We start from the raw sequence: 25,887 nt of genomic DNA, 5'->3' as shown, positions 1-25,887 counted from the left end.
TCACATTTTTTTAATATGAGAAATTTCTTTTTTAGTTTTTGAATTGCTTTAATACGTTAATAAATGAAAAAAATGTAGTTATGACAATATTTCTCGACTGTAAGACTTGCACTAAGATGGAGGAAATAAAAACTTAAAATTCCTAACTATAAACCCTAGTGAACCCTCGGACTGAATATTTAAAATTATTGTTAATCCTAACATTTTGATATGCAAGGCAAATACGATATTTATTTAAAAAAGCATATGATAAAAATACCTATTTTCTCCCTTTACTTTACCTATTTTGAATTCTACTTTAGTGACAATGTAAAGATAATAATGGAAGATTTAAAGTATAAAGTCTGCTAAATGTTGAAGCAAATTTATAATTCATCTTCTTCGTGAGCTTTTCACTAAGTATGAAACTTAGTCCCGAAATTATTAGTTGAGCTTTATTTAAACTTTGCAATGTAAAATGATCATTATTTCCAATTCCAAAAAGCCCTGATATACAGAATTACCAATTAATCATTATGAGATTTTTGTCATTAAATAATCTAAGTAATTTTACCATCCAAACAAATAAATTCTTTTTACATTTTTTATTTCAGTTGCTGGATCGTCCACTAGGACATCTCTTGCCAATGAAGAATCAAAATGGATACTTTCTGAAATTCGGAGAAGCAGTAGATCTTCGAAAGTGGTATCCACTATTCTACCTACAGGAGATTCAGTGGACCCGAGAAGTAAAGGAAGCGCCAAGATGGACGACTTTGAATCAAGTACCGAGAACGATTTGACTGACAGTTCTAGTCTAGACACTCGATTGGATTTGGGATTTCCAATGGTCACTGCATCAACTGAGGATAGAGAGCCTTGGCATCAAACAGTGTCAGAAGGGAATAAAGGTGACAGGAACTTACTAGTCACTGATGTTAAAGTCCACGGGATTTTCCGCTTGTCTTCAACGCCATCCAATTCTTTTGGCAAAAAAGAAACTGAAAGCTTTTCAGTAAATCCATCCACTCTTCAAATTTCATCAGAATTGCCATCGAATGAAATAAATTCTCTCAATTCTTCAATAATTCCTGACTTAAAGGTAAGTTTATTTGAAGTAATCTTGATGATTGAATCTTACCACTGCTGATTGTAAAGTTCATTAAACATTTTAATAATCCTTATATGAAAGGAGTAGATATGCAAATTAGGTAAAAGAACACATTCTTATGTTATTCTTTTTGGAAAGATTTCTTTAAAAAAACTATTGCCATTAATGATCCGGTTGCGTTTTTATAAGAAAAGTTTGTGACCTAATTAAATAAATACAATATAGTCTATTTTAATTTCAGTCTGTTTCTTCGACATTACAACCAAAAGTGTCCTTTGATCATTGGATAAGTCGATATCTACCTACAACTTCTGTACATTCAACTGAGATTGGTTTTCCTCGTCGACATATGAGGGAAACAGACACAAATCAAGAGTGTTCAAAATTTGTCGATGACGGCGATAAACAGGAATTCTTTAGTCCCGGCTATCCTGGGAAATATCCTGGAAAAATTAAATGCGTTCGTGTAATTCAAGGTTGGTATTTTATTGCTTTAGGAAAATAATTAAATTTATAAATATGTGAACCATCCTCCGGCTATTCAACTATTATTAACTATCAGGACACTTGAATCTACACGTACATCTATTCTCTACAATAAGTCCTCAAATGTTTGTCCATTATTCAGACCACTAACTTTTGCTTACCCTAAGTTTGATGACCAACTGCTCACCATCTCCTCTTGAGGCAACACGTTCCCCTTTGTCAATTAGTTTCATTAATTAACATTTAGGTGGGGAAATCATACTTAGAGTTTGTTTTACTTCATTGTTGCCAAGTGGGTATTGGAGACTTGCACTTTTAGATACAACTGGTGTTGTGGAATTCATAATTGTTTTTAGTTTCATGTTTACAAGTTTACCCTTTAGGTTTTCGCTTCTCTAACTTATTTAGTTATTCTTTGTTTAATACTGACAACCTTTAAAGTCCTCTTTATTGGTTTTTCATCACAGTATCTGCTATTTAACATTCATTAGTTATCACGAGACCACTCCTGCACTTACTGTCATGAATGTTATAACGATCCAAATCGTTTTCTTACTTTTCTTTAAATATGCCATTTTCTGATTGTTTCTCCAATTCACAATTTATCGCGCTAGGTGTTAGCCTAATAGCTACTGCGACCATCGGTCGTTAAAAGAATTATAAATTCAGGTGTCATCGGACCAAAGACGAATGTATGTATGTGTGTGCTTATTGCACTTCGACGCAACCTTTTGCATCGTTGTAACGCGCTTTATAGTTAATTAAATATTTACTTTTTAATTATTTTTGTTTTATTGTGTTTGTTCCCATCACTAGGAATATTATTTATAGGAGAACATTTGCGCTGCTATTCAATGATCATCATTTGGTAAGTTTGCTCAATCTTCTCCATCTCATCTATTGGTCTCGTCTATCAATGATATTGTAATTGCTCATTTAATTAAAACTATAGGTAAAATCATCTTTTGATACGTGAAGATTTCGTTCATTAACCCTTGTGTCGACTGTCGTGAGCCGAACCCTTATCCTCATGTTAATTTTCAAAAATATTAAAGTCTCGCGAAGTTTGCTACAATGTACCATTACCAATGTTACGTCCCAAAAAGATCCAATAGCTTATGAACACTTTCTTCTTTTATTTCTTGGTTTAGTTAAATAATTTTAGGGTTTTTTTAAGGGAGGAAAATTTGAGGATGGAGATATTGTAGAAAGGAAAAAAGAGGTTGACTATCTTAGAATTAGTTTAAGAAAAGAAAATGGAGAGAAAATGAATTAAGAAAAAGGACGCAATTGGTGAATTTTGGGTCCGTCCCATTTTAATGGGTTTTACGCGTAGGAGGACATTTGAAAAATGAGCTGACACTTTTCCTTCCTCAACTCTCTTTCCAACTCAAATTCTACAGAAATTTATTATTAATAATTTTATTCATAACTAATTATTGTTAGAGAAAAAATTATTTCAATTTCATCCTTTTACTTATTTTTATTGTTAATAAGTCCAAAATGTAAAGTAAGATACTTTTTGGGGTTGGCAAACCTCCTTCTTGATTTTAATGTTTTATTCAAAAAGTTACTTATTCCTCTCTGACTCTGTGAATTAACTTACGTACAAGGTAAAACCATTGAAACTCAGATTCATCATCACTTGTTTCGAACTTTAGAGGAACTTTGCTTGAACTCGACTGTACTCTTGAAACCGGAAGTACATTCTACTGTGGAGGGTAGCGTTGAAACAATTTATAGTGACGTATTAAAATTTCAAACTTCGATGGAATATGAACGAGCTTATAATTGACTGGGAAAATGGAATTATATTAAATGATCGTATTAGAAGAGGTTAAATTGTAAATTGCACTTAAAATATATTTGAATACTGTACAAATTAGTAATTTTAAAAGTCGGATAATTATTTCCATAGTTAATTTACTTTCTGGATGTGGTAGCGAGTTTAACTTTTGTTTTTTTTATTTAATCGAAAGAGTGAAATCAGACGAATGGGAAACGCATTTGTGGTGTATGAAATAACAAAGAATCAAGTATAATTTAATGTTTAAATTTATTTTGTATATCAAACAATGAAGATGGATTAGAAAATCAAAAACTTCTTAAATGAAATATGGCTGAGGTAAAAACGGCACAACAAACATTTCTTAAATGAAACGTAAAATTGATTATTCAGCGGAGTCGTATTACCTCGTTGTCTTATTTGAACAGATTCAGTGTTGATTACCTTAAGAAAAAAGGGAGAGGTTTTATCAGCAGCAGGAGACCGAAGCCCAGCTTTTAAGAGCAATCATAATTACAAGCAGCAGAAATTAACATATCAAATTATTATTCTCCTTCTGTTAGTACTCCACGATGAAAAACATCAGAAATTTTCCCTCATGTCAGCAGCTCAACCTTTAAATGAACACTGTCCCTTTCGTCTGTCCGTTTAACTTCTTAATCCATTCTCATCCCCTCCAGTTTTTGTCACAGAGTTATTCGAAAAAAGAAGAAAGAGAAAAGGGGGTAGAAGATATTATTTGGTCGTTCAGATGGAATTGTTTTTTCTTAGTTAAGAAAGCGTTTGTATTTGTTAAAGATCAAATTTCAAGTTGGTAGAATAACTTTGGAGATTGTTATTTATCCTGGTGGCCTTAAAGTTTTGACTTTCCCTTAAATTTTATGCATCACGATAGAAATAAATAGTTATTTTAGAGTAGGGAACTTTACTTACCTTCAGCTGTAGAATCTACCGTCGAAAAATGAAAATTCATTCAAAACTAAAAGTACGAACAAGAAATATCGTCAGAGGGGAAACTGCGTGGTGAAGGAGATAGCTTTTAGTCAGACTTGGGGTTGAGTGTGGATTCAGTATTATTATGCCACATGGGTGAACCAGTGCGCGCATGACCCATTTACAGGGCCGAAGCAGGTTGTCTAATTAACGGATTTTTCAGTTCGAGTCTGGTTGTCGTGGATAATAAATAAAGATATTATTTTCGGATTATTCGGTTCAACTATAGATTATCGTCTTGTAATCTTTGAGATGAGAGGTTAGTGATCAGATCCTTATCTTTCGCTTGCAGAGCAATTATAGTGAAATTTCTTTTTTGTACGGATTACCTTTATTGCTGTCTTCGATTATCGACACATTCATCGCAATCATTTTAAATCTTCCACTTTTTTTTTTTGGTTTTAAATTTTTTCGACTGCGTGCTTCAGGTGCGGAGAAGTCGATCATAAGTTCGCAAACTGTAAAAGAAGTCTTGAGTTTCAAAGAAAGAATTTTGTTACATGGATGGAACATTATCAACGGATAGTATATGTCAATTAATTAAAAATAAAATTATTATTATAAATATTATATTACATGAAATTAAATAAATAAAAAGTAGTTACATCGTGATTCTTCAGCGCTTTTAGAACGAATCGATACATCGAAGTATTTATGAAAAAAAAGCATAAAAAAATGCAAAGCATTTACCGTTATCGGTTCATTGGTTCGTAAAGGGTTCATTGAATAATGTTTCTTTTAAAAACCACAAAAACTTTAAAGTTACCCAAAATTAAATTCATGTTTTATGATAAAACATTTCAATACTGTGTGCAATAAGCAGAGATGGAAAAAAAGGATAAATAATTTATCGAAAGATACTCTTGAAGGATAATAATTTTTTTAGTAGCACACTTTTTCTGACAATGAAAGTTCGAAAAGTTAATCTTGAGTTTTCATAACCATTTTCAGATATTAAATCAGAACACTTCTTCCACTTTTTTATTCAAGTTTTTAATAACAATTAAAATGTATATTTACATTTGTTAAATTTTGCTTATTTTTATAATTAACGTATTTTTTTTTACTTTAGTTATAAACGGTAAAAATGAGTGAAATAGTTCTTTAAATTATAACAGAATTTGCAGAGAGTGCTAATATTAATCCAAGTGCAGCAATTTATTTCTATCGAATGATTACATCTTCTGATTTCTTAGTGATTACCTTTTTACTAACGCCATTGGGTCAATGTAGTTGCCACCTTTTTACTTCGAACCATTCTTTTTTCTTTTTATGCGGCTCTCGTTATCGGCTTGAAAAAGGGATAAAACTAAACGAACAGAAACTGGTGTAGTAAGAAGAAACTGTTCAATGAGGAAAAAATGGAAGTAGAGAACGAAAAAAATTACGTATAAAGAAGATTCATTCAATCATTAAAAATATTTCATATATGTAAGTTTGTCGTTAGTGTCAGTATTCTGTTAGTTTATAAAAGAATTTTCGGTCTTCTATTTTTTGAAATTAATATTACGAGTTCACTTTTTAAACTTGAGGAGTGCATAAAGTATTAAATATTCAAATGATTGTTCCGTTCATCGAATTCCGTAGTTGACCAATAATAACCTTCAGCTATAATAGAACGAAGACCATGAAATTCGATATCAACATTGTGGACTACTGCAAAATTGTTATTACTCTCCAGCTTCGAGTGGACTTATGACTCATGTATGTATGTCGAAAGATGCTATCAAAAGTTTTACTGCTGAAGATGTTTACAGTTTTGTAAAATAATATTATACCATGTGTACTGCAGGTGTACATTTAGAAACAAATTCCAGGAAATGTCTCCTATTCTTGTTATAATCTAGCAGTTAGCCTCTCACATGAGGGGGGAAACTTTAATCATAATTTCTCTCACTGTGGAAGATTGTCCACCATAAAAATCCGTGTTTTCATTGTTGATCGACAGTCTCTCTGACGTTAAATCATAGTTGACGTCGTAACGTGTGCGACGATACGATCGTTAAAGCTTGACTCTTCAGTTGCTATAAATTTGTCGACTTTAACTCTTCGAAGTTGATAATTTATTAGCTTTTGACGCGATAAGCATATTGAAACATTAAATATAACAGAGTCAATCTTATTGATTATTGTGTGCAAACATGTTTATCTTTATCATTAATTCTTCGTTTGGTTGTCCTTGAGTTTTATTGTATTTTGATGCGCTATAGATTGTTCCATAATTTTCCTAAAAGGGCAGGAGCGGATCAGTCTTCTTTCAACAGCAAAAGTGTACAATGCGTCGATCCCTTCTTGGTGTCATTATTATTATCGTCGTTAAATCGAATTATTGTTGTTTCGTCTTTCTTTGAAGAAAAAACAAAGTTAGTCAAAAGTACAATTTTCAAAAAATAGCAGTCAGTTGAAAAACAGTAAAAAGAGTTCAATTCTCAAAGGGGATAAAATCAGTCATCGATTCATCTCAGTAGACATCAATTAAGAAAGTCAGTTTCAAGGAAAATTATCTGTATAGCTAAAAGACCCAAAAGTGTCATCATTCTCTTGGACCTCAATTACGCTATCGTACGCCAAACCTTAAATATTTAAACAAAGATATCACTTTCCTTGGGTTCGAGGAAGTACGAAATTATTACCAGAGTTTTAAAAATTAATCCTCATTAATCCCTTTTGTTCAAAGGGATCGTTTCATAAATGCTAATCAGGAAAATTATCCATTATTCGTATCTGGGAGAATAAAAATTAAAACAAAAATCCACATTTCAATTATCTAAATGTAATGAATTTGTAATACAGATAAATATTAATTTATAATCTAAAACAACAATTATGTGTGGTTGGGAGTGTTTGTACTTTGAATACATTTTCACTGGCATAATTTGATATCAGAATATCAAAAATTCTTTTTTATCTTTATTATAATGGTGATAGTGTTCCAAAATTGTAAAAGTTTAAGTTTCATGTTTTGTACAAAGTTTCTCATTTAAAAGTTAATTTCGAGTACTTCTCCCGGATACACACAATTGGTGCAACTTTTATTGCTCTAGAGATACAAATGAGAATATCATTACTTTCACTATAGTTGAATTATTAATAATGTTGTTTGTCGTTGTAGAAAAAAGTCCCTCCTAAGTTTTCATGTTCTCTGAATGTGTTTTAGATTTTAAATTACAAATTAATAAATAAATAAAATAAATTTTGAATGTATATTAAAATATTAGAATAGTATTTTTTGTCAGAAAATTTAATAATACTAGTGAACATGATATTTAACAGTAAATAGTCTTCAGGTAGGAAATTCCATTTGAATGGTTGAATATTAAGGATTATTGATGTTTCAAATCGATTACTAAGGGTTGCAAAAGTGATTACAGGGTTGAAATCATGTTACTTATTTGTTAACTGTAAGAGCTAGTTGTACGTTTATAACCAGCATTGTTATACTAACTCACTTTTGATGCTGCAATATTACAATAGCCTTTGAAGTAGATTATTCCACATCTAACCTTTTGATTCAAAGTATATACGAAGTATTTAAAATTAAATTTTCAAAGCAGAGAATCAACATTACAAATAAGTAATTTTAACATGGATATTGATATTAGATGAAAAATATTTTAATTATTATTAAATGTATAATTGTTTAATTTAATAGTTATTAAACTATTAGTAATTTTTTTTAAATTTTTGTCATTTTTTGAAAGTGTTTTAAGTTGAATAGCCAGAGTTGTAATATTTGAAAATATTGTGTGCAATTTCAAGAAAAATATCTTGATCTCAACGTTGTTGGAAAAGGTTGTGAGATATATTGTAGTAATATATGCCATTGGAAATCGTTGGTCAAACCTCAAGTATTGTTCAGGGGAAGACACGTGTCTTGAATTCATGAATAACAGGGTTATACGTCAGACAAACTGGGAGATTTTCCTGGCTACCAAGATTTCTGTATGTAGTGATATGGAAGTTCGTAACAGGTCATCTCGAACTTGAATTGACTTTACAAATGTTTAAGTGGGACTTTGTTTGACAGTAACGTCTAGGGTTTGGAATATGTGGTTTCTAGTGAATTTAACTTTATCAATTGATACCAGAACAGAAGTGGCTGTAAATATATTTTGTTCAAATAAAATTTTTATTTTGAATTTCAAACTATTTCATATTTTTTCTCACTGAATTTTAGAACATTCTCGACAAATGAAGATTTGGAGAATTATATCGATAGGTTTGTAAAACTATTCTAAAAAATTGTTTTTACTTTAGGTGTTTCTAATTATAGCAATTAATTCAAATAGAGATTGTTAGCATATATACTGTAATGAATTATTGAGAATAGGTCTAACAAAGCCTTCATTTCGCATTATCATTACAGCAACGGATAATTTACCTATAAACTGATTTCCCAAATCAGAAACTCAATTCTCGCTCTGTAAAATAGAGTTAATTATTGAATTTAATTGTTTAGTAGTATTTAATTATTCATTAATGTTTACATGATAATTTTTATTCTTTATTTTTTATTAAAAAGGAAATTCACGTTTTGGTGAGAAGTAGTAAAATTGTAACGATTGTACGTGCCCTATGGAACGTTGAGATAATGTCTATCCGGAATATCGATTCAACGACGATAATTGAGATCCAAATTTAGTGGGTAGACGTGTGAATTTTACAAACTTTTTGAAAGAATTCGACTGTCGATACATAAGACTGAAAGAAAACCCTTTATTATAATTAAGTTATTAAATTTTTTGACTAAAGAAATATATTTTTTTAATAATTTAAAAAAATTGTATGATAGAGAGAAAGGAGAATTCAACTCTTTTATCTTGAAAGTAAAATATGAACGATACTCTTCTCCTTTTCTGCTGCTATAGGTGTTAGAAGACCAAGGAGAGGTGAAAGACTTTAGAACCCCAAGAAAATAGCATAGCCTCGAGCGTGAATTACAGCATTCTGATAAAAACCACCACTGGGTGGATCAATATAATTTCACCAACTGAAATAGAACGAAATGGAAAACCATATTTAAAGATTCGAATTACATTTCTTTGATTAACTTGTTTTTTAATTGCTTTTTGAAATTTAAGATCTGATTTATTGGCTGAGGCTTTTGACTTTTTTTGTTCACAACATTCTGATGATGAAATCTTAAGTTAGCAACTGGCATGAGGAAATAATATAAAGTCTTAAATCACACCGGACGACCATTACCCCTTTTCTAATTATTCGATTGTATAAATTACAAATTTTTTTTCTAAATAAACTTGAGAATTAGGTTGTTCCATCTTGGATCTTCCATCGCTAATCTTGAATAAAGGATAGCTGCTGACTGTCACAAATCTATTGACATCTAACAATATTCTGACATCTAAATTCTAATTATTCGATTGGGTAAATTACAAAAACCTTTTTTTAAATAAACTTGAGAATTAAATTGTTACATCTTGGATCGTCTATCATGAATAAAGGATGGCTGCTGACTGTCACAAATATATTGATGCCTAACAATAGTCTAAAATCTAATTAGGAGATCAGTTATTGGAATCTGCTGCTAACTTTTACATTTGTTAAAAAATGATTGTAACCCGTGTAGAAATTGCCCTACTAGGGCCATAGTAAGGAATGAAACGCCGCGCCCGATCAGGGCCAGATCGGGGCGACAAGAAAATGTGGATTTCCTGATCAGGGCCACATCGGGCGCGGCGTTTCATTCCCTAATAGGTCGGCCCTATCCGGCCCTGATCAGGGCCCCAGCGAAATTTCTACACGGGAACCAGGATTCCACTATTCCTCTTCTGTCTGCAATCATTCTGAAAATTTTTCTAAAAGCACGTGCTGCATTCACTTTTTTTCTTGACAGGTCGTTCAAATTCCTTCTTCTGATGGTTACTCTTTCATCTGTCCTTTCGATGTGAACTGCTTTCTTCAACAACGCAAAGAGCCGTTTCTAAGTGCTTGTTGCTTTTATAAACCAGCGCATGCTTTGCATGCAGCTTAAATCTAACCTTTCCACGATGACCTATTGGTCACTTTGGCAGCTCGCCATCATTCCAAGAGAGAGTTTGCGTCCGCACAACTTACTCGAAAAGCAATACCTTGTGGTTTTCAGGATTTATTGATAACTGTGATAGAAGCTACTATACTATCATTCTGTATTAAACCAGTCTGCAACCAAATTGCCTTAATTGAATTGGGAAACTATATCGTGGAGCGTCTCTTTTAGCTTCAAGAAGAAATAAAATTGAAAACGTTTGCAAGAGATGCTTCTCCAAACTCTGGGTGTGCTTTACCATTAATCGGCGAATCTTCATAGTACAAGTTGGGCTTGAAATGGATCCTCTCCTATCAAGACAGCTGTATCTTCCCTGACTTTGCGCTTAAATCTCCTCTCTCAAGTTCATTGAAGTACTTCTGAATTAACTTGCTGAAGGAAGTAGTTTGGGGTATAATAGGCGGAGGTGTATCCCAGCCAAACATGCCTCACTTATTGATTACAAAATTCGAAAAAAGAGTAAACAAAAATTTACAAATTACAAGTTAAAATACTAGTGATTGCAAACTGTATCATATTTTGTTGACTTGTTTAATCACAGTGAGATAATTGAAATGATAAAATATAACTGTTTTAAATACTGCAGTTCGTTAACAAACTTTACGTCACCGTTTTGTAATTTTCAGCATTTTAGAACTAATTTAGTTAAGAATACGTGATCTAGAAATTATGCATTTGGCATCTGGAATTCTCATAAAATGTTAGAATATCTCGGATTATCCCTCTGGAATTTGTAATCACGTGCAGGATTATTTCTATAATTCTCCCTTTCGGTTGAGTCATTTCATTTTAAAGTAAAATTTTCAGTCACATATTTTTAAACTCTTCAAAATTATTTAATAATTTAGAGAGAAATTTGCAATTTTTCACAATATTAAAATTTTAATTGTTGAGGTCATTAGAATGTTTCGTACAATATGTTAAGAGTTGTGGTCATTAAGGTGTCCTCTGAGAGAAATTGAACTTATTCTCTACTTTAATATTATAATTAATCTATAACCTTGATGAAACATTATATTCATTAGAACTTTGGGTCATTAGACAGGGTATATCCATTAAGGTTATTGGATTATTTTCTTCTGTTGAATATTTTTCGAAGATTTTAGGATTTAAGAATTTTAGAAATTACATTTGAGTTTGAAATCGTCATTCATTTATTTGCCTAACTGTCTTTGATTAATTACTGCAGTTAATGTCAAATGTGTGAAACAGTAGGAAACCAATCTGTAAATTGTGTTCCATTACGTCAAGCAAATATCAATTAATCAGCATTCAAGGATGTGACATGATACATCAATTCAAGGAAACGATAACAATTTCATTTCTGATTAAAAATATAAGTTACAATTTGTAATCTGTAATTTGAATCAGAATGTCAATTTTAGTAAAAAGTGGTGAAAATTTTGTGAGATTAATATTTATTTAGTATAATAAAATGCGAAGTAGGAAAAATTAAACTGAATTATTCATGTAAGTAGATAAAGTAATATCTTTATAAATATTGTAGCCATTAGATATAGCAGAGTAATGAGGAGATTATTCGGTGAGGTCGCTTTCATTTATACTTTAGAAATGAACTATAGATATGGTGTCTAATGAAAGAACAGGAACTTTTTAATTATTCATTATGGGAGAGAGAGAGATTGATAACAAGGTTAATAAGTTGTCATCATTAGACGGCGAATACTTTTAACGCGTTCAACCATTCATAAAGTCGATAATGAGATCACAGTTGACCGGGTGTTAAATGAGATCCCTAGAAAGGGTTAAACTTAACTTCAACTTCTGAGACCGAGTTCATTAAACAATTACGGCTCATTGAATTTACTTTTAATGGAGAAATCTATTTCTTTCATATGTATGTTCTATTTTTTCTTGACATTGTTGACAAAGAGAAAAAAAAATTATTTCTGATATCCTCTAACATGAAATTTCTCTTTGATATTTAATTTTAATTCGAGTTCGAATTGACAATGATGACGATGTAGGAGAATCAGTTTTCGACAAGTTTCCATCTTCCCGTTTTCGCTCACCTTGTTTCTAAACCAGCATATATACTATATCATAGATCGTGGTATATATACGACAATTTCGGTTTCTGAGAGAAATCCTCAGGCTTTGTGGTTGCCGTGAGGTTGAATTTCTGAATATTTAAATATTAAAGTTTTCACTAGGATGACAAACGGTAGTTATTATTAAACATGAAGATAATTTTCTAAAAGGGTTTTTGCGAGAGAAGAAACTAGAATTTGTACTCAAAGGATGAACGTTGAACAAGAGGTCCCCAAGTTCTAAAGTGGGCCAGCAAATCAAGTTATCAACCACTCGGGGAGGTAAAAGGGCCATCAAAGAACCATTTAATGCTGTCCCAAGTGAATCACTGACATAAATGTCCTTTCCTGTAATTCAATAGAACTTTTCAATTTCAATGTGTTTTATGCTCACTACGTTTTTTCTTTTTTTATTGTTAAAGAAGAACTTTAATGACTTTTGTTACATTTCGTTTTTGAAAAAGGAAATTATTATTGAAAAAATAAACCTTTTTCATTCTGCAATTACAGTTACCTAGCGAACAATATTATTTCTACCCATTTTATGTGAATTTTCTAATATATTTTTAGGTGTACCCCAAGGCTCACATCTATATTTTCCAAACTTTTATCGACGACGTTTGACAATTTTTCCGATTTCTTTTATTTGCGGACGATTTAAAAATATAAAAGTTCTTTTAGAAGAACATATTAGAAATAAATCTTTCCGTTTAGTTGTAGTCAATGTTTCGGTTGTCAAACACAATGTTGAATCGATTGTATGTTGGGATGGCCATGTAACAGTAGTTTCATCGACTAGACCACCAACGACTATGAATCACTAGAGTAGAAATCATGAGAGCGGAAATCTGTCTGCAGTTCTGGGTCACCGGTATAACCTGGTGACATTGCTGTACTGAAGTTTCGAATCCTTAATTGAAATACGTCAGCTGTTAAGTTATTGTTAATTTAGATTGTCAAATTATTTTCGATTCTACTATTCCACTCATGTAGACGAAGCATAGGTAGTTACTTCTGTTACAAATTGGAAGAGAATTTGTTTTATCTTTGAACGAACATAATGATCAGTTATAGAATCAAATATTCATAAAAAATATTACGAATTTTATATTAAGTATTAAGTTTCTCTAATTACCAGTAATGTGAAATAATTTCCCTGACATAGATTTATATTTGAAAAACTCTTATTTGCGGTTTATTAAAAAAAGAGTTTTGGCAAAAAAAATTGTGAATGGAAATGTAACTCTTTAGATAGGCGAATTGAATTACCTTACCCAGGAATAATACGTTCAGCATATTATTGGGAGAAATATTTGAAAAGGAAAGAAGTGGTAAGGTGACAGTTACAGTACGTGTAAGGCGAGGAATAAAGCTCGCAGCTGTAGTCATCTGCGAAGTTGAAAGCGTTGGTAGCAATTACGTAATTTGATTTCACTCCGACGTCAAATTCAAATTTATTTTTGACGTTGAATTTACTTTTCTTTCGACGACGAATTCATTTCCTTAACGCTTTTCATAAAAGGGTTGGAGTAAAAAAATACTAGGGATATAATAACGAAATATCTTTGTTAATACTAAATTTGTAATAAACTTTATTAGAGAACTATAACAACACTTAAATTAATTGTATGGTAACGTGAGCGTCAGCAGTTACATAGTACACACACTGCTAAGCAAGGTTCGCGTTGAGAGCTGCCTGGCTGCAGATTTCGACAGTTCGCCTGCTGCCGGGCTACGAGGAGCATCTCGAGCCTACGCTTTCCTAAAGTTCCAAAAACCATCGAAGTATTCAAAGGCTTCTCTTATGGGAGTCGAGTAGAATAGGAAACATTTTCTGGGGGCTTCCCCCACTGTCTCAAGAGCAAGATAAGCTAACCCTCATCTTCCTGATGATGATGCCGGTGTTCCTAATGATGATGACGGTATTCCTGATGATGATGATGACGGTATTCCTGATGATGATGACAGTAATTCTGTTGATGATGACGGTATTCCTGGTTTTAGGAGGTTCCCTGCCCGGAGAACCGAAAACTCTCCCTTACAGGGAAATCTTGTAACTACCGAGAAGCTTCTCCTAGATACAACATTCTATGTGTCATCCTAGACAATTGGCAGTTTTCAATGATCAGAATGGTGCATCCTGTCTCCATTGAACTTAATTCCGGGACCACAAAAATAGCTATCATTACAATTAAAATCAGAACTATGAAGAATACATAAGACATCGAATTCCCTCAATCATTAATTCAAATATCAAATACAGAATGAAAAAAAATTAATTTAATTATAAAATTATTTCTACAAAAAGAAAAATAAAACTTCTAATTTTCGTGGTCTAAGCGAAGTTTAATGTCTAAAATGTCTATAGACAGAATCCCTCACGACAGGAACTCGTTGTTTTCCTACTGTTTGCTTCGAAACTACGGAAAATTCGTTTATACCCAGGAGAAAGGATCGTATAGAAGTTGGAGAGAGAGAGAGAGAGATGAAGAAACTGAGAGGAAGAGAGAGAGTGAAATAAAGGTTGTATGTGCTACGGGACAGATGTCTACGTAGGGTGGCAATCGTTAGAAGGAAAACCACATTTCGAGACCGATAGTCTACCAGAAAGTAGCATAATTTGGACTAGCATGAGTCTCACAGGATTGCAGACAATGTTACTTGAATTTGCAGAGAATAGAGCTTCTGGGAAATATTTTCCAGTGAAAGATCAACTGGGAACTTTCAGTACATATTGTCATGGGTAGGGAACATTTTAATTTTTTCCCCCGTTCCAATGTTAGTTAAACCTATACTTTCTACTGCTTTTCTAAATTAAGAACTTTGTTCAAGTAAATAATCAAATTAACATTTTTTGATAATATTACTTATTACCTAAAAGTACATATCTTGATGTTTAATTACAAAAATTGGTTTCGATCGAAGCCACTCTGCTTTAAAACATTCATAAAGTTATAAATTAAAATATTTTTTATTCTGCGGGTTTGTGGGTCTAATTACGAATCCGAGCTGTTTTCCAAAATACAAAATGGCGGATCTAATATGGCGGACGGAAATCCAAAAATTCGAGTTTATGGCCTGAAAATTACAACTCGGGGATTTTCAGGGTTGCTGATTACGAATTCAAGATCAGTTTTTAAAAATAAAAAACTAATTCTAAAGAATGATGAAATCTACGTTACCTTAAAGAAATCAGACGTTAAAGCGTTAATTTAAAAAAAAATTGTTATAGTATTTACTTTTATAAATAAACAGTTTTAAAATTTTTCAAGTGTTTGACAACCCTCCTCAGTGTCTAATCCATCAAAGAAACTGAAAAATAAGTTATTAAATATTATAATTCGTATTTAAACATTTTAAGGGAAACAGTATTTTCATGGGAACGCTGCAGGTGCTACAATTGAAAAAAGATTAGTTTACATATTTCTTTTGCATACTTTTCATTGCCTCCAAGGTTCCCTCAATTTTCTTTTTAACCCATTTCTGTATCATATCTTGTTTTTCTACTCTTATTATTTTTTTTTCACTTTTAGACAGTTCAGATTCGTACTATCAATTTTTTTCGCTTTCTCTAAAGAAAAATAGAAATTTTAAAGAAGAAACTAAAAAGTGGTTTTAAAAAATTCAAAATTTAAAAAAATATGTTTTGTAGAGAGAAACGGAGAAATAAAAACAGATCCCACCAGATTTTTATGTGGCTTGTAGATTACCTACCTTTTTATAAACCGATTACGCTAAATAAATTAATCCGCACTTTTTCTTTGCTTGTATATTAAAAACAAATTTTCTCTCAAATTTTATGGGTTTTTTTCAGAGAAACATATGATTTTAGTTCAAGACTCTTCAATTTTAACATGGTAAATTTATTATACTTTATTTCTTTTGATATTTTCTACGCTCATTCAGAAGAGTTTATAAAAAAAACCACAGCAAATTTTTCGATAATTATGTTAGAACTAGAAAAGAGAATTTAAATAGTTGGGAAAACTCTTTGAAATCATTTTACTGCTTTAAATGGGTTTTAAAAATAATTTTTTGCGTTACACGGTAGGATGAAGAAATTATGTGAAATTTTTTTTTCACATAAAAGGTTTCTTTTTGAATTAAAGTTCATTGGTATAACTTTATGGTTCAATCTGGAGAAGAAAATTTTTATTTTTTCTTTCTGACTTTCTTTTCTGTGTTAAATAGATTATGTAATATATGATGCTATGAAGTTGAGGGTAAAGTGAATCTTAACGATCGGTCTTCACTGAATAATTCTTAGATAAACTTTCTACGTGCAGGGAAAATGAAGTTGCTTTTACCTTTTCCAATGTCAGTTTTCGAAATAGTGTTTTTATTAACAAAAAAAAAGAAACGGAATTCTTTATCATGGTAATAGAAAATTAACTGTGTTGTTACGTTTGTAACTTCAGTCCGAAAAGCAAAGTAGATTTAAGTAATATGAAATTTTTTCATGTAAAAAAAATGTTATCTATGTTTATACCTTGAGCAATTAAATATTTAATTGTTTATTGGTATTATTTTACTTGTTTTCATTTATTTTTGTTGATCAAATTTTGACAATTGAGGTTATGGACCCAATTTTTCTATAATAATAAATGTTTACTTTCTGTTGAAATAAATTATATTATTAATAAAATTAATCTTGTACACAGCAAAATAACGCGTTCCAAAAATATTTTACAGAAATCAAAGGTCCAGGCTGATTGCTTTTATATTTTTTTTGGAATAAACATTTTCCATCGGAAGATTTATATGAAATTATATAAAAAAAATATACCTAGTGAAATAAATTTAGCGTAGTCAGATGCAGGGAAAGAAATTGCCATCGATCGGTTTTGTTTTCTGCCTGCGTACGACTAAACGAAATTTATTCAACTGGGCACAGCTTTTGCTTATTCTGCTGTCGTGTTTGACTTCAGGCAGATATTCATCTTCGAAAATGAATGTTGTTTTTTGGAAAAAATATCGTACTTTCTTCACTATTGTTTAGAAAGATTAAAATTTTATGTAGACTAATAATAAATTGTAATTTTTTTTTCAGCTCCTCCAGGGATGCTAATCAAGTTGGACTTTCGGGATTATTTTGAAATTGAAAGATCTGATGACTGCAAGCATGATTATTTAGAAGTACGTGATGGTCAACATGGTTATTCAAATCGTTTGGGAAAATTTTGTGGAAAGAAATTCCCAGAAGAAATAACATCCAAGACGAGATATCTATGGCTTAGTTTTGTCAGCGACGAGTCTATTGAATATCGAGGTTTTCGTGCAATTTGGACAACAGTTCCTCGACCGACTGGTAAATAACTTTATTGTATTTATACCGTTCATCACTCAGATGGAAAAATTAGATTCACAATTCGTTTGCGATATCTCGAGAGTCAGGAAATTAATTTTTACTCCTTTAGGTATAAATGGAAATATAAAAATTGAGAATAATTCTCTCTATTGAATTGTGTCTAGTAATATATTATACATTTTGACGTATTATATATTCACATAATGCATATTCGAGATCCTTTCACGCACCGATAAGTCGCAACGCGTAAACGGAAACTGCATAATGAGACTAACTCTGTAAACGTCTCGGGGATGTAGGAGTATCTGGTGGTCGTGAATATCGCGGTTTCCTGCTCGACATGCAACGGAATTACGAGACACCTTGGGAACGGATAGCCAGCCTCGAGGAACGCACTATGCTTACGCGGCAAGAGACCGAAATTAATTCATAGTCATCGGCTATAGAACCACTCGTGAATACACGAAATACCACTTTGACTCAGCTTAGTTTAATACCCTGTTTACCAAAACTTTATTAGATTTCAATACAACTTGCGAGCAGACAATTTCGATTATTAAAACTTTCAAAAAAGCTAATACGAGAACAAATTTTGATAATTAATTGAAACTTAATTATACCAGAACCGTGCGTCTACTCCTAATCATTTGAGACAAAAGAAAACCTTAATTTAAGATCACAACAATTATGCAAGATTATTTCACTAATTGTGTTCATAATATGTAAATTAAAGTAAAAACACTACAGATTTTTTCCATCAATTTATTATAGCTTTTCAGAAATTATATTAATTTTAATATTTTAATTAAACAAGGCAAACTCAAGAATTTTTTAACTAATTCTAGAAAGTTACTTAAATTTCTTTATAAGTTTAATTGCTAAATGAATAGATTATGTTTTAGTGACTTAGACGGGAAAGATTATTATTTATTAATTGCAATTACTTACAAAAAGAAAAAATTATTTCTATCACTAAAAAGTAGTATTTTACATAATTTTTAAAAACTTACCTATATCCTCCTTATCTTTATTTTAATCACAAAACTTTTTTCACTTCTGATCACCTATGATATTTTATATATATTTTTTTATTGTTTTGTCGCTTTTCACTTTTTATCACGCCATATATTAAGAATATTATTAAGAATGATGAAGAATATTTAAGAAAAAAAACACGTTTTCTTCACTTTGTAATCTGTAATATTCTGTAATACTGTGGAATAAATTAGAGAATCACTTTATGTGCAAGTATTTGGTAGCTATCACTAACAAATTAAATGATTGATATGAATAGAAAGAATGCTTTTGTTTAAATTTAAAGAGACATTGTTTCAAAATTTAAAGATCCCCTTGCTCCCAACAATCAACAGGGATGTTTGCGTTCTTCCGCAAGGATTATCTAAGAGAAATTAGGATACTAGCTGACATGGTATAGCTTTCGAAAGCATTAAATTTCATGCCTTTGAAAGATAGACGTTGTTCGGAATGCAAGAAAATTGGTGACCGATGAAATGGAGAAGCAGTTAGTTGCAGTCGTACTTGTCCCGAGTGATTAGCTGGGACAGTCATTGTGCACTACCAGCGGGGACCATGCGGAGGTTCTGCATATGTTTCTTAAATATCACAATCTGAGAAGGAATTACACTTATCCGGTCAACTGGAGGAAATTATCTGTCATTTATGATTATCCTGTCAACATAAGGCAATTACCAGTTATAGATTTTGGGACTCTAATCATGTTGCAGTGACGAACCAAAGTGCGCATGACCCATATACGGGACCGAAGCAGGATAGCAATTAACCTATTTTCATCAGTTCCTGCATCGTGCTTGACCACTGTCTCTCTGTTCTTTGTCCATGGTAACCAGGACCCTAAGTGAAATTCTCTTAAAGTTCAAATAATTACATTATAAGCTCGGTTAATTTTCAAACTGTTGCAGAAGTGCTTATATTTGTAAACATCACCTAAATGGCGACGAGAAAGTTCCCTAAAACATATCTCTGGCAAAATGTTTTAAATTCGAATTGTGGGATATTTAATTATATAAAATATTCCAATTTCTGGATGAGTAATCTCATCCGGTAACAGTAAATATCATTTCACATTCTAGGACCCATTGGAGAGATCTTTTTCGAGACCAAATAAGTAAACTGTCTCAGGTCCCTAGGGAAAAAATCATGAGCCTTACAGTTAGCCCATGTGGCATATCTATTTTCCTGAATAATCTTCTTCTGCCTAGAAGTTGCCTGATCTTCCAGGGATGACCTGTCACTCATGGTTCTTCCACCAACGGATTATATCTTTGATTATATCTCTCTCAAATATATATTTTACAATGTAAAATGATTGTCCGTTGATTTGATTTGTCCGCTGTTCCATATAATGTAAATATTAGATTCGAATATTATTATCCTTTATATCAAATATTGAGGATGTGCATTCAGCGAAACGAAAATGTTTTTTGAAACGTGATGGTTTAAAATCAATGTTACAATTAATAATTGAGAAAATGATTCTCTCGTATCATGAACAATATTGTTTTTCATAACCCGATGGATTGATTTTCATTTTCTAAATACAAATAATACTATATTACAATGATAATCAATAACTGTCTAAATATTCGATTACATCGTCTTCTATTCAAAATGGTTTTCTGCTTTGCTTTGACAGTTGATCAACAGTTATAAATTCATCATTGTAGAACTCTTGAATAACCCGGAGTCAATTTGGATTATAAGTGCCAGAAAGCACTTTCTGAATTTATTTTCCTATAAATAATTTAATATTATAACTATTTTTATATAAAAAAATTTTCTATGTGAACAGACATCGCAGTTTTAATGTTTGGGCACATTTTATATCGAACCATTCGTCTAATAATAGTATTTTAAACGGATGTTTGAAAAAAAGTATGTTACTGTAATAGATGTGATTCACAGATGGAGTACCACGTGAACCGGAACCATGCACACGAAACGTAACGGAAATGTTGGAATATGAGATCACTAGTCAAGATGTCGAGGATCGTAAAAAGGCTGCGCAGAAGGATGGGCTACCTCTAGATTGTATTTGGGAGATTGTGGTGAAGAAGGGAATGAGGGTAATGACTCTAGAATAATTTTATGTTTGCTCTATCATTACTTTTCTAACAGTTTCAAACTTCTAAAATTCTCTTCCAAACAAATTATACCTTAAATTTATTATCCTGAACCTAAACTTTTCTAATTTACTTAAGCTACAGAATGTTAGGGTACATTTCCTCGTGTTATTGTTTCAAATGAATTTGTTTCTATCAAGAATAGAATAACAGGGGGATAATTCTAAATTAGTTTCATGTCTCAATTTTTTTAAGACTAACGAATCACGATATCGAAGAATTTAAAATTTATCTAACAATAGTAAATTAGATAAATATTTTTATAAATCTGAAAAAGATCCAATATCTTTTGCTGAGAGGTTAGCCATCATCTACTTAATTGTAAATACGAATTGTTAAGAAAAATATCTTCCTTCTTATTAATTGTAGAATCATTTCTGAAGTAAAGCGTTTTTTATAATTTGGTTCACGATCAAGTATAATGGTATTTTTCCAATTGAAATCATGTTTGAAATTTAGTTGATGTGCACGTACCACAGATTTATCGTTTTTATGTTCATTGATACGCGTGTTCAAATATGTCAGCGAAAAGTGGTCAGAGGGGAGAACCCATTAGAGTACCATCAATTTGTTTATATTATCTTTTATCAAAAACTGAAAACGCGTTGTTGAAAATAAATTTCGTGCATTATTCAATTTTAGACAATGATTTTACAATTTGTTAGTGATGCAAATCTTCGTTCAAGACCTTCAATGACTAAATTAAGAGGAACTTTAGTAAATAATGATTGTACGTCAAGAGACATTAGAACATAATCATTGTCATTCAACTTTTTGAGAATTTTTAAAGTATTCCCTTTAAAATTGGTCAATGAAGGTGTTTTAATTATAGTAGGAATTCGACGGCGGTACACCATTGACTTATTCGATTCTTTATCTAATCTAAGTGCTTCTAGTTGTTCCCTCACTCTCTCAATCTCCTTCTGCTGCATCACGGTTTTATCGTTTGGCATCGAAAGATTCCCCAGTTCTTTTACATAAGCTGGATCTGTTTTGATACTTTTAAATTCTTTTAGAATTTTGTTTGTCGAGCTATCATTTTTACCTTTATCGATTATCATCATTCGAAATTACCTGATGATAAAAACAATTTTAAAGTTAATGATTCTAAAGGAATTTGTTTTTAAATAAACAATTTTAAATTTGTTTCCCCTGTCAAATGCTTTATCGTAAATTATTTTTTGTTACAGATACAAATGTCATTTCCGGGTTTTGATTTGAACAAACCAAATGAATGTGATGCTAATTACGTGGACATATTCGAGGATCATCCGGACATTCCATCGAGATTGAGGAATTTCTGTGGGAGTATTGCTGACCTAGTAACAACAAAGAACAATGTAGCTTATGTTCATTTTTACACCGAACCTAAAGCAATAAATAGTTCCTTTAGAGCGATTATGACAGCAGTTCGAGATAAAGGAACTGGAGGTAAGAAATGATACACCGTGTTTAAACAAAATCGATAAATATTTAATCTTAATATTTTAAATACAACTCGGATTGAAAAATAAAAATGTGGATTCCAATTATGGGGAATTTTTAAGAAACGAATTTTTGATATGTAAATTTTTCTATTAATCTGCATTTCAAAAGCAAGAGGAAATTCTGTTTAAGGGAAATTTTTAAACTCTGAAGAGTATAATCCTGGAGAGTCTCAAAGAAGTTGGTAGCTTGCATTGTTCTTCTAAAATTAATGATACATCTAAAAAAAAGAGAAGAGCATTAACCATTCAAATGCAGACTTCTTGATTATGCAAAGAATGCATTACCTAGTTGAGAATGAAAGTAGGATTTTTTTAATTCTAGGATAACATGAACAAGAATTAGTTAATTTTAAAGAAAGTTTTTAGATAACGTTAGAAATTAGCTAGAACAAAATAAATGGAATGCAAGATAGTGATTACAATTCTATCAAGTATGATGTATACAGAAGGTTGTGCGTTATGGTGTTTCAAAGTGAGTTTCAAATAATTATAGTTTGGTTCAATTCCCAACTATCAATAATCAGCTTAAAGCTGCAATTCCATTGAGGATAATCGTTCGATAAAGGATTCAAATACCATATTAATGCCCGATCACTTGCTTGCATCGAGAATGAGCTTTGAGTACATTCAGAATAACCACGCACAGGGCTAATGGATCTAGATATAGCGGAAGAAAGATCGTCATTTTAAGGATTTCACGCTAATATTTTATTTGTTAATTTAGAATAAACGCTGATCAATTGTTTTTCTCTGGAAACTTTAAAAAAAATTGCAGTAAAGGAATTTTAGATAAACTATTGTAACAATTTTAAAAATTGTTAAAAACAAAGCTGTGCTTATAATTTTGTATGCATTTCAATACTTTTTTCAACTTTGTACTAATGGAAATTTTATTTGATTACAGGTTGCAATGACGATGAATTTGATTGCGAGGATGGATGCATTGACCTCAAATTGAAGTGCAATAATAGAATCAATTGCCGCTTTGGGTACGACGAGGAAGTGGACCTTTGTAAAGTAAGCTTATATCAGTTTTTAAAAATTCAAAATGGCGGATCCAATATGGCGGACAGGTTTTACAAAATTGATCGAATTTGCTTTAAACTTATTACTCGGGGGTTTTAGGGGTCGCTGATTACGAATTTGATGTTAGTTTTCAAAAATTCAAAATGGCGGATCCAATATGGCGGACAGGTTTTAAAAAAGTGATCGAATTTGCTTCAAACTTCCTACTCGGGGGTTTTTGGGGCTGCTGATTACGAATCTGATGTCAGATTTTAAAATTTCAAAATGGTGGATCCAATATGGCGGACAATTTTTATAAAATTGATTCAATTTGCTTCAAACTTATTAATCAGGGGTCTTTTTTTGGCCGTTGATTACGAATCTGATTTCGGTTTAAATTAAATTCAAAGGACTTTAAATTGTATACTAAGATAAATAATGTAGCAAATAAATAATTGAAAACATTCGGTGAAATTATTCTGGAAATGTTAATAAATTCTCGCCATGGGAGGTAAGAGAGAGATCCACCTCCACAGTGGCGATATCCAAGTCGATTTAAAGGGTTTTCCTAGAAATTTAAAGGTAACCGCCAGAGGATGGGTGGGTGTGTTTCCGGTTCCGGGATGAACAATACTACGTTTTTGGCATACGACCAGAACAAGGTACCGAACAACGCGATGGCCGCGGTGGGGTATTAATCTAACTGAAAATAATGTTCCCAGTATTGCACATGATGGCTCTCATACCTCTGTCTATATTTTTGCCCGCTTCGATTTGAATAACAATTTATAAACTTTTATTGGTCCATTTCTTGCAATCGAAGCACCTCCTTTTGGCCAATGTCGAGACTCTTATTTTTTCCCTCCTCATTTTGTGTGAGAGGCTTTTCTATTAGAAACGCTTCGAATTTTTTTTTCCAGTTTCAACGAGTAAAGTAGGCCAAAGGGGAATAAATTTATTTTTAATAGAAAAATATGATTGGAACGTTTTCAATTCACCGAGGAAAATTCTCGATGATTGATTATTAATTTTGACAGATAATGAAAATGAATTTTGCAAATAAAAGACAAAGTGAAATTATTTTATGAATTTGTCAAAAGGAAATATTTCTTTTAATATTTAGTGTGGGGTAATGTTTTTAAAATTGAATTTTTGAAATATTGTTCATGACTAGAATTTAGTAGGCAAAACAAAACAATAACTGTTAATGTAATCTACAATAAGAAAGGAATTCAGAATCACTGACATTTGTTTTGACTTTAGTACTGCTCATTAGCATAATTAAATATTAATTAGAGAAGTCATGCTTCGTTACATTGATACAGTAAATAGAACTTGTAATGTTTACTGTGTTCTCTCAAAGTGATACGTTTGCCTCAGTTGATTCTATTTGAATTTCAAACTCTTTCACTATATCCGAATTGAAAATTTAAAAAATAAAATTCCTTACCTCTCTTTATAAATATTTTTTATCATCAAACAGATTTTGTATTATTTTGCAAAAAAAACTATGTTTTTCCAAAGAATAGGTTGAAAATTTGAAAAAAAAAATGATTTATCTTTCTACACAGGCCAAACTAGAACAAATGGTTTAAAAAACAATGGTCCATTAAGTGAAAAAATTTTTGACATCGACAAACCAGAAAAGTGCTTTTAGAATCGAGCTCTAAATTTATCGTAAAATGTCAATGTGCTTTATATTGCTTTCGAACGTTTAAATTTGACATTTTAGATTTAAATAGAAGTACATTTTAATTGCAATTGAACAAAGAGACTTTTACACTGACAAATCGGTTATACTTGTTATTTTATTTACATGTAACCAAATGTTCTTAATGACTTTTTTATTGTTTAAATCAAATCTAGTACTTTTGGGGTACTATTTACCGTAAAAATAAATTTTATCTTACAATTTTACAAACTAATTTTATTTTCTGCTTTTAAATTTTCACACTTTATTAAAACTCGTGTTTTAATAAATTTGAGTTTAAAACTATTTTTCATATTTTATTTGAATTTATATTTTCTCTATGGATGAACGTCTTCTTTATAGCCTTGTGAATAGACGATCAATGTAAGCGTAAATCGATCCTTTCCTACAAAGTATATATTTTATCCTTCTTGAAAAGCTAGGTATCGCAAAAAGTTATTGTTACCGATTACTTCTCTTTTTTTTTAAATGCGAAAACAAATTTATGACTCTTCCTATTGTTGTATTTATAGGGGAGGGGAAAAATTATTTAAATTTACTTTTACCATGTGATATTTTTTCTTAATTTAATAATTTTTGAAACAAATTTAAAATTATCTATTAGTCACCTGGTTCAACCTGTTTATCAAAAAGATATATTTTTTTACTTTCGTAACATGTCCTGAGGAGAGTGATAAATGTGAAGCACGAGAACGTGGTGTTTACTTACATTATAGATATTGCATATGGGTTTCCACCTTATTTATAGACATGATGTGTCAGC

The 25,887-nt window shown here is 31.3% G+C and overlaps 1 protein-coding gene across 6 annotated transcripts in view; it reads left to right on the top strand.

The window, feature by feature from the left end:
• The window catches only part of LOC122506549, an 88,139-nt gene that overhangs the window by 51,360 nt on the left and 10,892 nt on the right, over window positions 1-25,887 (top strand). For all 6 annotated transcript variants that reach the window (XM_043618799.1, XM_043618800.1, XM_043618798.1 and 3 more), the window contains exons 3-8: window positions 594-1,081; window positions 1,332-1,566; window positions 17,503-17,760; window positions 20,704-20,864; window positions 22,112-22,352; window positions 23,313-23,425. In XM_043618799.1, coding sequence (XP_043474734.1) covers window positions 594-1,081; window positions 1,332-1,566; window positions 17,503-17,760; window positions 20,704-20,864; window positions 22,112-22,352; window positions 23,313-23,425 — 1,496 coding nt within the window. The remainder of the gene's footprint in view (window positions 1-593; window positions 1,082-1,331; window positions 1,567-17,502; window positions 17,761-20,703; window positions 20,865-22,111; window positions 22,353-23,312; window positions 23,426-25,887) is intronic.

Source organism: Leptopilina heterotoma, unplaced genomic scaffold, assembly GCF_015476425.1.
Source record: "Leptopilina heterotoma isolate Lh14 unplaced genomic scaffold, ASM1547642v1 Lhet_42, whole genome shotgun sequence".
Taxonomy (NCBI): domain Eukaryota; kingdom Metazoa; phylum Arthropoda; class Insecta; order Hymenoptera; family Figitidae; genus Leptopilina; species Leptopilina heterotoma.
The sequence above is the reverse complement of the archived record's forward strand: the minus strand, read 5'-3'. Positions and strand labels throughout refer to the sequence as shown.